Source organism: Pelobates fuscus, chromosome 8, assembly GCF_036172605.1.
Source record: "Pelobates fuscus isolate aPelFus1 chromosome 8, aPelFus1.pri, whole genome shotgun sequence".
NCBI lineage: Eukaryota > Metazoa > Chordata > Amphibia > Anura > Pelobatidae > Pelobates > Pelobates fuscus.
Window position 1 is genome coordinate 160249970 of NC_086324.1, and position 14840 is coordinate 160264809.

A 14840-nucleotide genomic window follows, 5' to 3' on the forward strand; every position below is an offset into this window, starting at 1 on the left:
GCATACCTTCCTTCGATCCCAAATTCAATGGGATAGCCCTGGTTTTGGGGCCTTTGTCCCCTCACCCTGATAATTTTGCCTGGTGTCTCCCTCCCGTGGCCCCAGAGAAAATTGCAGAGTGAGCAAATATTTAAACGTACTCGATCTGTGCCAAACAATAATTCCATGACATTTCAACCCATAGACTAGTGAGTCGTGGCTTTGTCTTGGCAACTTGTCATTTTGGTCACAGGGACAGACGCAGAGCCCAGACTTGGAAGGAAAGGTCACTGCCGGATGGACACGTAGAGTACAGCTATGCAAATTTGAAAGTATATAAAGAGTGATAATTACCTACACATATTCAGCTCCCTGCCTGACAAATCATTGAAATGCCTCCTGTCCATGAATGTCTAATTTACAGGCAATTTAACAACTTGGAAGCAGACATTTGGGGACAGAGTTGGGGTGACATCTCTGTTAACTACTGATGCCAGCCAGACATATATTCCACTGGCTTCTCGAGGGGAGGGTGAATTTGCCATTTTGTTGCTCCCCTGTATCTGCTAATGTTTGGTCAATGTGTATTGCTTAATATATTCTAATAAACAATTGCAATAACTGGGCAACTCACCTGAAACGAGTTGAGGAAGAGGCTAAAAAATACTTTAATATAATGTAGTATACCCGATGTCTGCTCGTCCGTGCCAAAGATAAACACGACTTCGTGGATCCCAAACAATGGAATGAGTGTTAGTGTAGCTTTGGCCAACCTGTGCAGACAAAGACAACAAAACAGTTTGGAAAAAGCTCTGATGGGGATCTGAATAACACAACAAGGGGCACACAACTTTACAGCAGGCCATCAACTACAAGTCCCATCATCCTCTATGCCAGGATGTGAACATGTGATTAGTAGTTTACTCCCATTACAATAAAAATTGGTTTCTTCTAATTTTTGGCTTTAGTATAAAGCAGCTTTGGTCGTTCGGCATGGTGATGTGGGGGCAGAGCTGAACATTTGGAATATAACAGGAGGCGAGAGGGAGGTCTGACCTTAGCTTGTAGTCTGGGTACCCTTTCTGATTGTCTCGCAGCTTGGACAAGATCATCTTCAATATTTTCATAAAGATCACAAAGTTTATCTAAAGCGAGAGGGAGTAGATAAAACAGTTATATGTAGCTCAGAAGCAGAAAGACACAATTTTAGTAAAAATATGTAAAAAATATAAAGTAAAAAAATTAAAAATCGAATACAAAGTCTTTGGATCGGTGATCGCGTGTACACATACAGTGATAGTCCTGATTTTTTTTATATCATTAAAAACATTACAACTAATTCAATTTCTGCAAAGAGAAGTCGGGATATAAACATGGCTCAAGAGATGGTTATTTGGTCATTAATTAGGGTGTGTGGGCACACCTGGCACACAACTATGCACTGCTTGCTTAGACGTATACCTGCTCATACCTTGGCATATCTACCCTGCCATGGGGCGCAGGGAATAGTTTGAGGAGAAGACATAACTCCCTGATCAGCTGCTTCCAATTGCTGTTCAATGACTGCTGTATCACTTGTCTTTTGTTTTGGAAGGTTTATAAATGGATTAAGTTTCATTAAATGTAATAAACTTTTAAAATACTAGAAGATAAATTTTGATGACAGTTGTCATTATATTTACAGAGTGTGGATACAGATTCTTTCCATTCTAGTAATAGAATGTTAGGAGATAATACAATGTTAGCTCTGATTGCTCCCACTATACTGTGTGACATGAAATATGTCTGTAACAGTACTTATCATCTCACCATAGAGGCCAGCAGGATAGGAATCCGGATTACCCACCAGTAGCCCATGTTGTCATTTAAGGCCCAGCATCTGCAGAATACAACAGATTTATCTCATTGGCTATCAGCGACAGCCACTCATCCCAACACTCACAGTAATCCAGCAGTCTCCCTACTCCTAGCAATTACACTCCTCCAGCAGCCCCCCTAGCACTCATACTACTCTCCCACTCCCAGCGCTCTCACTACTCTAGTCTCTAGCTCTCTCCCACTTCCAGCGCTCACACTACTCTAGCTCTCTCCTGCTTCCAGCGCTCACACTACTCTAGCTTTTTCCTGCTCCCAGCGCTCACTCTACTCTAGCGCTCTCTCACTCCCAGCGCTCACACTACTCTAGCTCTCTCCCACTCCCAGTGCTCACACTACTCTAGCTCTCTCCCACTCCCAGTGCTCACACTACTCAAGCTCTCTCCCACTCCCAGGGCTCACACTACTCTAGCTCTCACCCACTCCCAGTGCTCACACTACTCTAGCTCTCTCCCACTCCCAGCGCTCACACTACTCTAGCTCTCTCCCGCCCTCAGCGCTCACACTACTCTAGCTCTCTCCCACTCCCAGGGCTCACACTACTCTAGCTCTCTTCCGCCCCCAGCGCTCACACTACTCTAGCTCTCTCCCACTCCTAGCGCTCACTCTACTCTAGCTATCTCTCTCACTCCCAGCGCTCACACTACTCTAGCGCTCTCTCACTCCCAACGCTCACACTACTCTAGCTCTCTCTCTCACTCCCAGCGCTCACACTACTCTAGCTATCTCCTGCTCCCAGCGCTCACACTACTCTAGCTCTCTCCCGCTCCCAGCGCTCACACTACTTTAGCTCTCTCCCACTCCCGGTGCTCACACTACTCTAACTCTCTCCTGCTCCCAGCGCTCACACTACTCTAGGTCTCTCCCGCTCCCAACGCTCACTCTACTCTAGGACTCTCCCACTCCCAGTGCTCACACTACTCTAGCTCTCTCCTGCTCCCAGCGCTCACACTACTCTAGCTCTCTCCCACCCCCAGCGCTCACACTACTCTAGCTCTCTCCGCCCCAGCGCTCACACTACTCTAGCTCTCTCCCACTCCCAGCGCTCACACTACTCTAGCTATCTCTCTCACTCCCAGCACTCACACTACTCTAGCTCTCTCCTGCTCCCAGCGCTCACACTAATCTAGCTCTCTCCCGCTCCCAGCGCTCACACTACTCTAGCTCTCTCCCACTCCCAGTGCTCACACTACTCAAACTCTCTCCTGCTCCCAGCTCTCACACTACTCTAGGTCTCTCCCGCTCCCAACGCTCACTCTACTCTAGGTCTCTCCCACTCCCAGTGCTCACACTACTCTAGCTCTCTCCTGCTCCCAGCGCTCACAATACTCTAGCTCTCTCCTGCTCCCAGTGCTCACACTACTCTAGGTCTCTCCCACTCTCAGCGCTCACTCTACTCTAGGTCTCTCCCGCTCCCAACGCTCACTCTACTCTAGCTCTCTCCCGCTCCCAGCGCTCACACTGCTCTAGGTCTCTCCCACTCCCAACGCTCACTCTACTCTAGCTCTCTCCCACTCCCAGCGCTCACACTACTCTAGCTCTCTCCCACTCCCAGTGCTCACACTACTCTAGCTCTCTCTCACTCCCCGCGCTCACACTGCTCTAGCTCTATCTCTCACTCCCAACGCTCACTCTACTCTAGCTCTCTCCCGCTCCCAGCGCTCACTCTACTCTAGGTCTCTCCCGCTCCCAGCGCTCACACTACTCTAGCTATCTCTCCCACTCCCAGCACTCACACTACTCTAGCTCTCTCCCGCTCCCAGCGCTCACACTACTCTAGCTCTCTCCCACTCCCAGCGCTCACACTACTCTAGCTCTCTCCCACCCCCAGCGCTCACACTGCTCTAGCTCTCTCCTGCCCCCAGCGCTCACACTACTCTAGCTCTCTCCCGCTCCCAGCGCTCACACTACTCTAGGCCTTTACCGCCCCCAGCGCTCACACTACTCTAGGTCTCTCCCGCTCCCAACACTCACTCTGCTCTAGCTCTATCTCTCACTCCCAACGCTCACTCTACTCTAGGTCTCTCCCGCTCCCAGCGCTCACTCTACTCTAGGTCTCTCCCGCTCCCAGCGCTCACACTACTCTAGCTATCTCTCCCACTCCCAGCACTCACACTACTCTAGCTCTCTCCCGCTCCCAGCGCTCACACTACTCTAGCTCTCTCCCACTCCCAGCGCTCACACTACTCTAGCTCTCTCCCACCCCCAGCGCTCACACTGCTCTAGCTCTCTCCTGCCCCCAGCGCTCACACTACTCTAGCTCTCTCCCGCTCCCAGCGCTCACACTACTCTAGGCCTTTACCGCCCCCAGCGCTCACACTACTCTAGGTCTCTCCCGCTCCCAACACTCACTCTGCTCTAGCTCTATCTCTCACTCCCAACGCTCACTCTACTCTAGGTCTCTCCCGCTCCCAGCGCTCACTCTACTCTAGGTCGCTCCCGCTCCCAACGCTCACTCTACTCTAGCTCTCTCCCGCTCCCAGCACTCACACTACTCTAGCTCTCTCCCACCCCCAGTGCTCACACTACTCTAGCTCTCTCTCTCACTCCCAGCACTCACACTACTCTAGCTCTCTCCCTCTCCCAGCGCTCACTCTGCTCTAGCTCTCTCCCACCCCCAGCACTCACACTACTCTAGCTCTCTCCCGCCCCCAGCGCTCACACTGCTCTAGCTCTCTCCCTGCTCCCAGTGCTCGCACTACTCTAACTCTCTCCTGCCCCCAGCGCTCACATTACTCTAGCTCTCTCCCTGCTCCCACCACTAATACGTCTCCTGTCTGCCTACACTCTGACCCTGTTGCTTCTCTCACTCTGAGTTTTCCTTCATGTATTTCAGTGTCACCCAGGGAACCACAAACAGAACCGGAGTCCCTGCAAGAGAGAAAGAGAACAATCTTAATAGGGATTCATGCATCATTTAAAATAAGGGAGCAGAAGCAAACAGAAACATTGCTTCATTTCTCCTCTCTCTATGCTGATTGCCAGGCGCTAAGTATATAACAATGATTGACAGGGAGCCAGCTGCAGGTGGGGTCTGTCTTGCCACATTCTTTTGTAATTTCTTAGAATATCCCAACGAGACCTCAATAAATATGAATAAATCATACATTCTAAGCGTTTGCTGCATCACCCGTTAGCTAAAGCGAATTAGATCAGAAAGTAAATATTATAAATTCAATACCATAGAATGGTCGCGGTGATACACCCATGATATAGATTGCCAGATCCGCCATGTTTTTATGGACCCTTATCAGTTCTAAATATTGATGGGTAGCCCTTCAGTATGCAGAACTCAAATGCTGCAGAAGGGTAATCAGTTATTTTATCACAAGTAAGTCTAGCAGCCTATGATGACGGCCACATTCTGTAGAGCAGAGATTTTAATGTCCTGTCCCACTACCAGAGAGCCCATGGTAAATATTAACATCATAAACTTACCCCAACCGAGATACATGTACAGGACATAAATGTTCTTTTCGAAGAAACCTGCTCCAATCAGCAGATTATACAGGTATACAGCCTCCACCACAAACCAATAATGATTGGCCAAGATGCAGTATTGCATTACAACCTGGGCCATACGACATCCAATCGCTGCCTGTGAAAAGAGAATTGTAAAAAATAAATTTACGGAAACATCTTACACAAGCAAACAGGCGGAATATGGGATCCTTAAAACCAGAAACCCAAACATGTGTTCCTGACCTTATAGTGTTAAAACTACCACCTACCCCATGCCCCCCCCCTCCTCCCCCCCCCCCCCCCCCATGCTCTCCGAATTATAGTAAAATCTTACTTGGATTCAAGTCTGCACCTGCTGCTTCTGCCTCTGATCTGCCTGTTTGGCTGACATCATCAGAAGTGATTCTCTGAACCAATCAAAATGCTTTCCAATAGGATTGGCTGAGACTGTCAAGGAGGCAGATAAGGGGCAGAGCCAGCACAAGTTAAACACAGCCCTGGCCAATCAGCATCTCATAGAGATGCATTGAAACAATGCATCTCTATGAGGAAAGTTCAGTGTCTGCATGCAGAGGGTGGAGACATGGAATGGCAATCACACTGTGCAGCACAGCCATAGGAAGCACTGGAGGTATCCCTAGGCTGTAATGTAAACACTGCATTTTCTCTGAACAGATAGTATTTACTGCAAAAAGTCTGAAGGCAATGATTATTATACTCACCAGTACAAATAAAATAAGCTGTAGTTGTTCTGTTGACTATAGAGTCTCTTTAAAGGACCACTCTAGGCACCCAGACCACTTCAGCTTAATGAAGTGGTCTGGGTACCAGGTCCCTCTAGGAGTAACCTTTTTTTTTTTTTTTTTTTTTTTTTTAATAAACATATCAGTTTCAGAGAAACTGCTATGTTTATAATAGGGTTAATCCAGCCTCCAAACGCTCTAGTGGCTGTCTCACTGACAGCCGCTAGAGGCGCTTGCGTGATTCTCACTGTGAAAATCACAGTGAGAGCACGCAAGCGTCCATAGGAGAGCATTGTAAATGCTTTCCTATGCGACCGGCTGAATGCGCGGATAGCTCTTGCCGCGCATGCGCATTCAGCCGAAAGGGAGGATCGGAGGCGGAGAGGAGGAGGAGAGCTCCCCGCCCGGCGCTGGAATAAAGGTAAGTTTTAACCCTTTACTCTCCCCAGAGCCTGGCGGGAGGGGGTCCCTGAGGGTGGGGGCACCCTCAGGGCACTATAGTGCCAGGAAAACGAGTATGTTTTCCTGGCACTATAGTGGTCCTTTAAACTACTATGTTACAGAGTTTGTAAAGATTAGATACTCAATGAATGCATTATGGCGTTTGTAAATATTAGAAACTCATTGAGTGCTTTGTGGATTTTGTAAAGATCAGACACTCATTGTGTGCATGTTTGTAAATACTGGATACTCACTTCATTGCTGATCAGAACTTCCCAATCAGAGACCTCAGTGATTTGCATTCCCCACCGTTTCTTCAGTAGGATGTCCTTTACAATGACAGAGATCCCGCGCAGGGCGAAGGATAAGAACAGATTGGCGTGGATATAATTTCTGGTGCAGCGCAGCTTCCTGAAAGAACAGAAGTGAAGGATCTCAATTTCTGCATCTCAATATTGGTAACAGCATTAATTGCCCAGAATGTGCTTGGCAGTCATTGATTACAGGATGGTTGTGGGTTCTGTATATTGTACGTTAGAAGAGAACTGACTGCAAGCTCTGGATGTGGAACGGGGTTAGTATATCGTTTAACCCCTTAAGGACCAAACTTCTGGAATAAAAGGGAATCATGACATGTGACACATGTCATGTGTCCTTAAGGGGTTAAAAAGAGCTGATTACTGGTTGATGGCTGCTGGTTGGGTGTGCAGGGAATGTACTATGCAGTTTAAAAGAATTAATTGCTGGTTGAAGGATTCCATCAAGACCCTTAGGTGTAGAAGAAGGCCTGGGTGAGGTGGAGGTCACTGAGAGTCCAGGAGGTGGAAGAGGTAGTAGGAATGTTGGGTAAAGGATGTCCTATAGTATATTAAGTGTAGGAGAAGGGTGAGATTCAATTGCTAGTTGTTAATTAAGTAGGATTGTTGAGCGAATGAGGTTACCATGAAGGAGACAAGTCAAAGGGCTAAATACAGTGAAGATCTCTGGCTGAGTACACAATGCCTCTTACCTGCACATGGTGAGTATCCCCAGCGCTGATAGGAGGGTCAGTAAAGACAAAGAGTAGCCCACAGTGTACAGAGCTTGGAAACTGAGTAACAAATCAGGGGACACAACCTGAGAGACAGGGTCCACATGTCACTCACAGACATCATTAACTAATGTCATCATACCTGTTATTACATGAACATTGCACACACTCCTGTCCTGGCACATTCACTTCTAACACACATACTTGGTTATCCACGCACTCACTGGGGACAACAACACTCCATATCCACACACGCACTCACACTAAACAGGCATCCTCAATACTCCACTGTCCCCCACCATGGATCCAGCTCAATGTTCTACACAAACATAATATTCTACATTCTACTGCCAGGTAGCCAATATTTTCTGTTAATGTCTCAAACCAAAGCTTGTGTCCTACTTTCAAATTTAACACAGGCATTACTTCCAAATTTAACACGGGCATGCCGCCATCCAAATTTGTAAAGGGTTGTATGTGGGTAATGGGTGATGCATAATAACAGTTATTATCAAACTGAGAAAAGCGTTCATTTAGTCTGCCTTCCCTTTCTGCACATGAATACTTAATAGTTGATGTTATGAATGAGCAATTTTTGGCACAGTGGCTGCTGTGTGTCACCTCATCTCTTGTCCCTTCATAGTCATCCTCGCACTGCGATGAGTCCCTCCAGGGATGTGTCCCATTCACCGCAACCCAGTTTCCATCCAGCCCACAGCGTCGTAATACCAGTCCATGACTCACTGTCAATACAAGGAAAGCAGGTATCAGGGAGGTAATGGAGGTACAGGGTTGTACAGACACATCTATACCAGACACAGGAAAGACAACACACTAACGGCCTTATTCAAAAAACAGTAAACCATAATAAATTGACAACAGAACCGGATAACAATGGCTATTGCTGTCAAAAAAGTGTTGTTTGAAAATTAGAATACACAGATATTTCTGCCTAAATTTAGCATTTATGATATCAATTCGCCACTACATATTAAATTAGCCTTTCGGTTATAAAAGCCCCTGGCTACAAGACGGTTAGAGAGTCCAAATTGTTTTTATTCAATAAACAATGTATTGTAGTGGGCTGATAATGGAGAAACATCATTTTGGTCAAAGAATCCTGTTTTCAATTGGAAAGCAATGCATTGTTTAGGTAATAAGCCCCTCAACGCGGTCACAGTAATTATTACCGAAGGTTTTTTTTATAGGACAGCTGTCCAAGTGAACCCCTTTGCTCTGAATGTCTTGGGATCCTACATTGTGGGGGGCCAAATCGTAGATCCCCAAATGGTGAACGTAGAAACCATGATGACTGGCAAAGCATCATGGGAATTATATATTATGCTCCCTCCCCCCTATAGAGTTTCTTATACTAGAGGTCAGAACAGCAAGAATTGAAAGGCAAATCCGGTAGTGTACATTTATAGTGCACTACATTTTGCTGACCAGCAGAGGGCACACAGTATCCCTTTTTGAAACATTCAAATTGATCAATGCTAACATCAAATGATTGGTTATTTTTATTATTATTATTGCTATTTATAAAGCGCCAACAGATTCCGCAGCGCTGTACAATGACTTTAAACACGACATGGTTCTTTACTAAAGTGTGACTGGTCGTGAACAAAATTTGTAAATTTTACACCAAAAAAAAAAAAAACCCCATCTACAAATTATCTACGTCAGGTTTTCAGTTTGGCTTTTTTGATGTGTAACTTGAAATTCCATTTGAACTGGCTTGTAATAAGAATCACACTGAATAACACAAAATAGTGTAAAGCAGTGAATATAGTTAAAACTAGGCAAAAGACTCTAGCATCAAACAAATGTATAATAAGCCATAGATATTGATCACTGGAGTGTAAAGTGAACATATCAGAATGCATTACTTGCAATGGACACAAGAGGGCAGTGGGTGTCAGTACAGTCCCAGTATTTTTACAGTAATCATTTTAGATATGTAGCACCCGCCACCGATATGTTCCGCTAGGCTGGATACAAAAAGAGGCAGACAAAGTAGATTTTGAGAACCCAAACATTTACCATCAAAAGTTTAGAGAAGTCTAGAAAAACCACAAGAAGATGAGAAATGCGTTGGCTGGAATATGGATATTGTGATGACATCAGTAATGAGACAAGTTTGGCTATTGGTGAGGAAGTAGAGGGAGAGAAGATAATTAGTTAAAAATATACACTTTCAGGGATAGGTGAAAGTTTCACAATATGTTGAGAAAAGTTGGAAATTGGGGAGCTAAGTAGAATGTCAAGAACTGATCCTCTGGGACACCAATATATGACAGCAGAGAGCCCCAAGAGATTTTAAAGTGTCTTTGGATTTTGTAGAAACCAGGTCATTGGAGAACATTATTATGAAAGTCTCAGCAGAGCAAAAAGGTCAAAACCATCATGGATATGGCCAACAATCTGAGAAGAGCAAATCAATGGGGGATTCTAAATGGTTCTCTCAAGCAGTTTAGAGACCGAAGTAAGAAGAAATGTTAAATGTTAATACGAAGAGAGGGATCCGGGGGGATATTTTTTTTTTAGGACAAATGTAACAGAGAATATGTGTAGTAACACAGGGCGGTTCCTGTAGACAGAGATGGGGTTCAATAAGTGTACGAGCCATTGGATTAGTGTCTCGGATTGGGAATCCACGAGATAAGATGGGCAGGTTCTGAGGACTAATTCAGGATGTTCTAAGCTCAGTACCTTTCTGGAACCAGGGTAAATAGTAAGGACAGGATACATTAGTGATAGTTCCTGGAGTTCCATCTGGCCAACAAGCATATAAGTCAAATGTGCGGTTACAGTGCAGCCCTAGGGAAAGGAAGACAGGGAACCAAAGAATTCAAAACTTGTACAAATACAATCTCTATATGGATCATAAAATCTCTCTGTGCATATAGTCATCATACACACACTGATACAGAGCACACTGACTGATACATACATAGACAGATACACACAGAGCAAACTGACTCATACATAGACAGATACACACAGAGCACACTGACTGATACATCCATAGACAGATACACACAGAGCACACTGACTCATACATAGACAGATACACACAGAGCACACTGACTGATACATACATAGACAGATACACACAGAGCACACTGACTGATACATACATAGACAGATACACACAGAGCACACTGACTGATACATCCATAGACAGATACACACAGAGCACACTGACTCATACATAGACAGATACACACAGAGCACACTGACTGATACATACATAGACAGACACATACAGAGCACACTGACTGATACGTACATAGACAGACACATACAGAGCAGACTGACTGATACGTACATAGACAGATACACACAGAGCACACTGACTGATACATACATAGACAGATACACACAGAGCACACTGACTGATACATACATAGACAGATACACACAGAGCACACTGACTGATACATACATAGACAGATACACACAGAGCACACTGACTGATACATCCATAGACAGATACACACAGAGCAAACTAAATGATACATACATAGACAGATACACAAAGAGCACACTGACTGATACGTACATAGACAGATACACAAATAGCACACTGACTGTTACATACATAGACAGATACACACAGAGCACACTGACTAATACATACATAGACAGACACATACAGAGCACACTGACTGATACATACATAGACAGACACATACAGAGCACACTGACTGATACGTACATAGACAGACACATACAGAGCACACTGACTGATACGTACATAGACAGATACACACAGAGCACACTGACTGATACGTACATAGACAGATACACACAGAGCAAACTGACTCATACATAGACAGATACACACAGAGCACACTGACTGATACGTACATAGACAGACACATACAGAGCACACTGACTGATACGTACATAGACAGATACACACAGAGCACACTGACTGATACATACATAGACAGATACACACAGAGCAAACTGACTCATACATAGACAGATACACACAGAGCACACTGACTGATACATACATAGACAGATACACACAGAGCACACTGACTGATACATACATAGACAGATACACACAGAGCACACTGACTGATACATCCATAGACAGATACACACAGAGCAAACTAAATGATACATACATAGACAGATTCACAAAGAGCACACTGACTGATACGTACATAGACAGATACACAAATAGCACACTGACTGATACATACATAGACAGATACACACAGAGCACACTGACTGATACATACATAGACAGACACATACAGAGCACACTGACTGATACGTACATAGACAGACACATACAGAGCAGACTGACTGATACGTACATAGACAGATACACACAGAGCACACTGACTGATACGTACATAGACAGATACACACAGAGCACACTGACTGATACATCCATAGACAGATACACACAGAGCAAACTAAATGATACATACATAGACAGATACACAAAGAGCACACTGACTGATACGTACATAGACAGATACACACAGAGCACACTGACTGATACATACATAGACAGATACACACAGAGCACACTGACTGATACATACATAGACAGATACACACAGAGCACACTGACTGATACATACATAGACAGATACACACAGAGCACACTGACTGATACATCCATAGACAGATACACACAGAGCAAACTAAATGATACATACATAGACAGATACACAAAGAGCACACTGACTGATACGTACATAGACAGATACACAAATAGCACACTGACTGATACATACATACATAGACAGATACACACAGAGCACACTGACTGATACATACATAGACAGACACATACAGAGCACACTGACTGATACGTACATAGACAGACACATACAGAGCACACTGACTGATACGTACATAGACAGATACACACAGAGCACACTGACTGATACGTACATAGACAGATACACACAGAGCAAACTGACTCATACATAGACAGATACACACAGAGCACACTGACTGATACGTACATAGACAGATACACACAGAGCACACTGACTGATACATACATAGACAGATACACACAGAGCAAACTGACTCATACATAGACAGATACACACAGAGCACACTGACTGATACGTACATAGACAGACACATACAGAGCACACTGACTGATACGTACATAGACAGATACACACAGAGCACACTGACTGATACATACATAGACAGATACACACAGAGCAAACTGACTCATACATAGACAGATACACACAGAGCACACTGACTGATACATACATAGACAGATACACACAGAGCACACTGACTGATACATACATAGACAGATACACACAGAGCACACTGACTGATACGTACATAGACAGATACACACAGAGCAAACTAAATGATACATACATAGACAGATTCACAAAGAGCACACTGACTGATACGTACATAGACAGATACACAAATAGCACACTGACTGATACATACATAGACAGATACACACAGAGCACACTGACTGATACATACATAGACAGACACATACAGAGCACACTGACTGATACGTACATAGACAGACACATACAGAGCAGACTGACTGATACGTACATAGACAGATACACACAGAGCACACTGACTGATACGTACATAGACAGATACACACAGAGCACACTGACTGATACATCCATAGACAGATACACACAGAGCAAACTAAATGATACATACATAGACAGATACACAAAGAGCACACTGACTGATACGTACATAGACAGATACACACAGAGCACACTGACTGATACATACATAGACAGATACACACAGAGCACACTGACTGATACATACATAGACAGATACACACAGAGCAAACTAAATGATACATACATAGACAGATACACAAAGAGCACACTGACTGATACGTACATAGACAGATACACAAATAGCACACTGACTGATACATACATACATAGACAGATACACACAGAGCACACTGACTGATACATACATAGACAGACACATACAGAGCACACTGACTGATACGTACATAGACAGACACATACAGAGCACACTGACTGATACGTACATAGACAGATACACACAGAGCACACTGACTGATACGTACATAGACAGATACACACAGAGCAAACTGACTCATACATAGACAGATACACACAGAGCACACTGACTGATACGTACATAGACAGACACATACAGAGCACACTGACTGATACGTACATAGACAGATACACACAGAGCACACTGACTGATACATACATAGACAGATACACACAGAGCAAACTGACTCATACATAGACAGATACACACAGAGCACACTGACTGATACATACATAGACAGATACACACAGAGCACACTGACTGATACATACATAGACAGATACACACAGAGCACACTGACTGATACATCCATAGACAGATACACACAGAGCAAACTAAATGATACATACATAGACAGATACACAAAGAGCACACTGACTGATACGTACATAGACAGATACACAAATAGCACACTGACTGATACATACATAGACAGATACACACAGAGCACACTGACTGATACATACATAGACAGACACATACAGAGCACACTGACTGATACGTACATAGACAGACACATACAGAGCAGACTGACTGATACGTACATAGACAGATACACACAGAGCACACTGACTGATACGTACATAGATAGATACACACAAAGCACACTGACTGATACGTACATAGACAGATACACACAGAGCATACTGACTGATATGTATATAGACAGATACACAGAGCACAATTACTGATATGTACATAGACAAATACACACAGAGCACACTGTCTGATACATATTATTATTATTTTATTATTTATATAGCGCCATCAAATTCCGTAGCGCTGTACAATGGGTGGATACATAGACAGATACAAAAAGAGAACACTGACTGATACGTACATAGACAGATACACACAGAGCACACTGACTGATATGTACATAGACAGATACACACAGAGCACATTTACTGATACATACACAGACAAATACACACAGAGCACATTTACTGATACATACACAGACAAATACAGACAGAGCACACTGACTGATACATACATAGACAAATACACACAGAGCACATTTACTGACACGTACATAGACACACATAATGCACATTGACTGATACATACATAGACAGACACACAGAGCGCATTTACAGATACACACAGAGCCGGCTGACTGATTAAAACATAACAGAATGATTTATAAACACATATGTAGAAACACACATAACTTAATGAGAGATACACAACCTGCCTGACTAATATACGTATATATTGATACACAC

The 14840-nt window shown here is 44.1% G+C and overlaps 1 protein-coding gene across 2 annotated transcripts in view; it reads right to left on the minus strand.

Annotated features, from left to right (window-relative positions):
• The window catches only part of LOC134570957 (glucagon receptor-like), a 32412-nt gene that overhangs the window by 2657 nt on the left and 14915 nt on the right, over positions 1-14840 (minus strand). For both annotated transcript variants that reach the window (XM_063428979.1, XM_063428980.1), the window contains exons 4-12: positions 10243-10350; positions 8152-8273; positions 7510-7616; positions 6755-6911; positions 5293-5452; positions 4665-4725; positions 1789-1858; positions 1036-1124; positions 614-752 (exon numbers count right to left, since the gene is read on the minus strand). In XM_063428979.1, the coding sequence (XP_063285049.1) occupies positions 614-752; positions 1036-1124; positions 1789-1858; positions 4665-4725; positions 5293-5452; positions 6755-6911; positions 7510-7616; positions 8152-8273; positions 10243-10350 (1013 nt within the window). The remainder of the gene's footprint in view (positions 1-613; positions 753-1035; positions 1125-1788; positions 1859-4664; positions 4726-5292; positions 5453-6754; positions 6912-7509; positions 7617-8151; positions 8274-10242; positions 10351-14840) is intronic.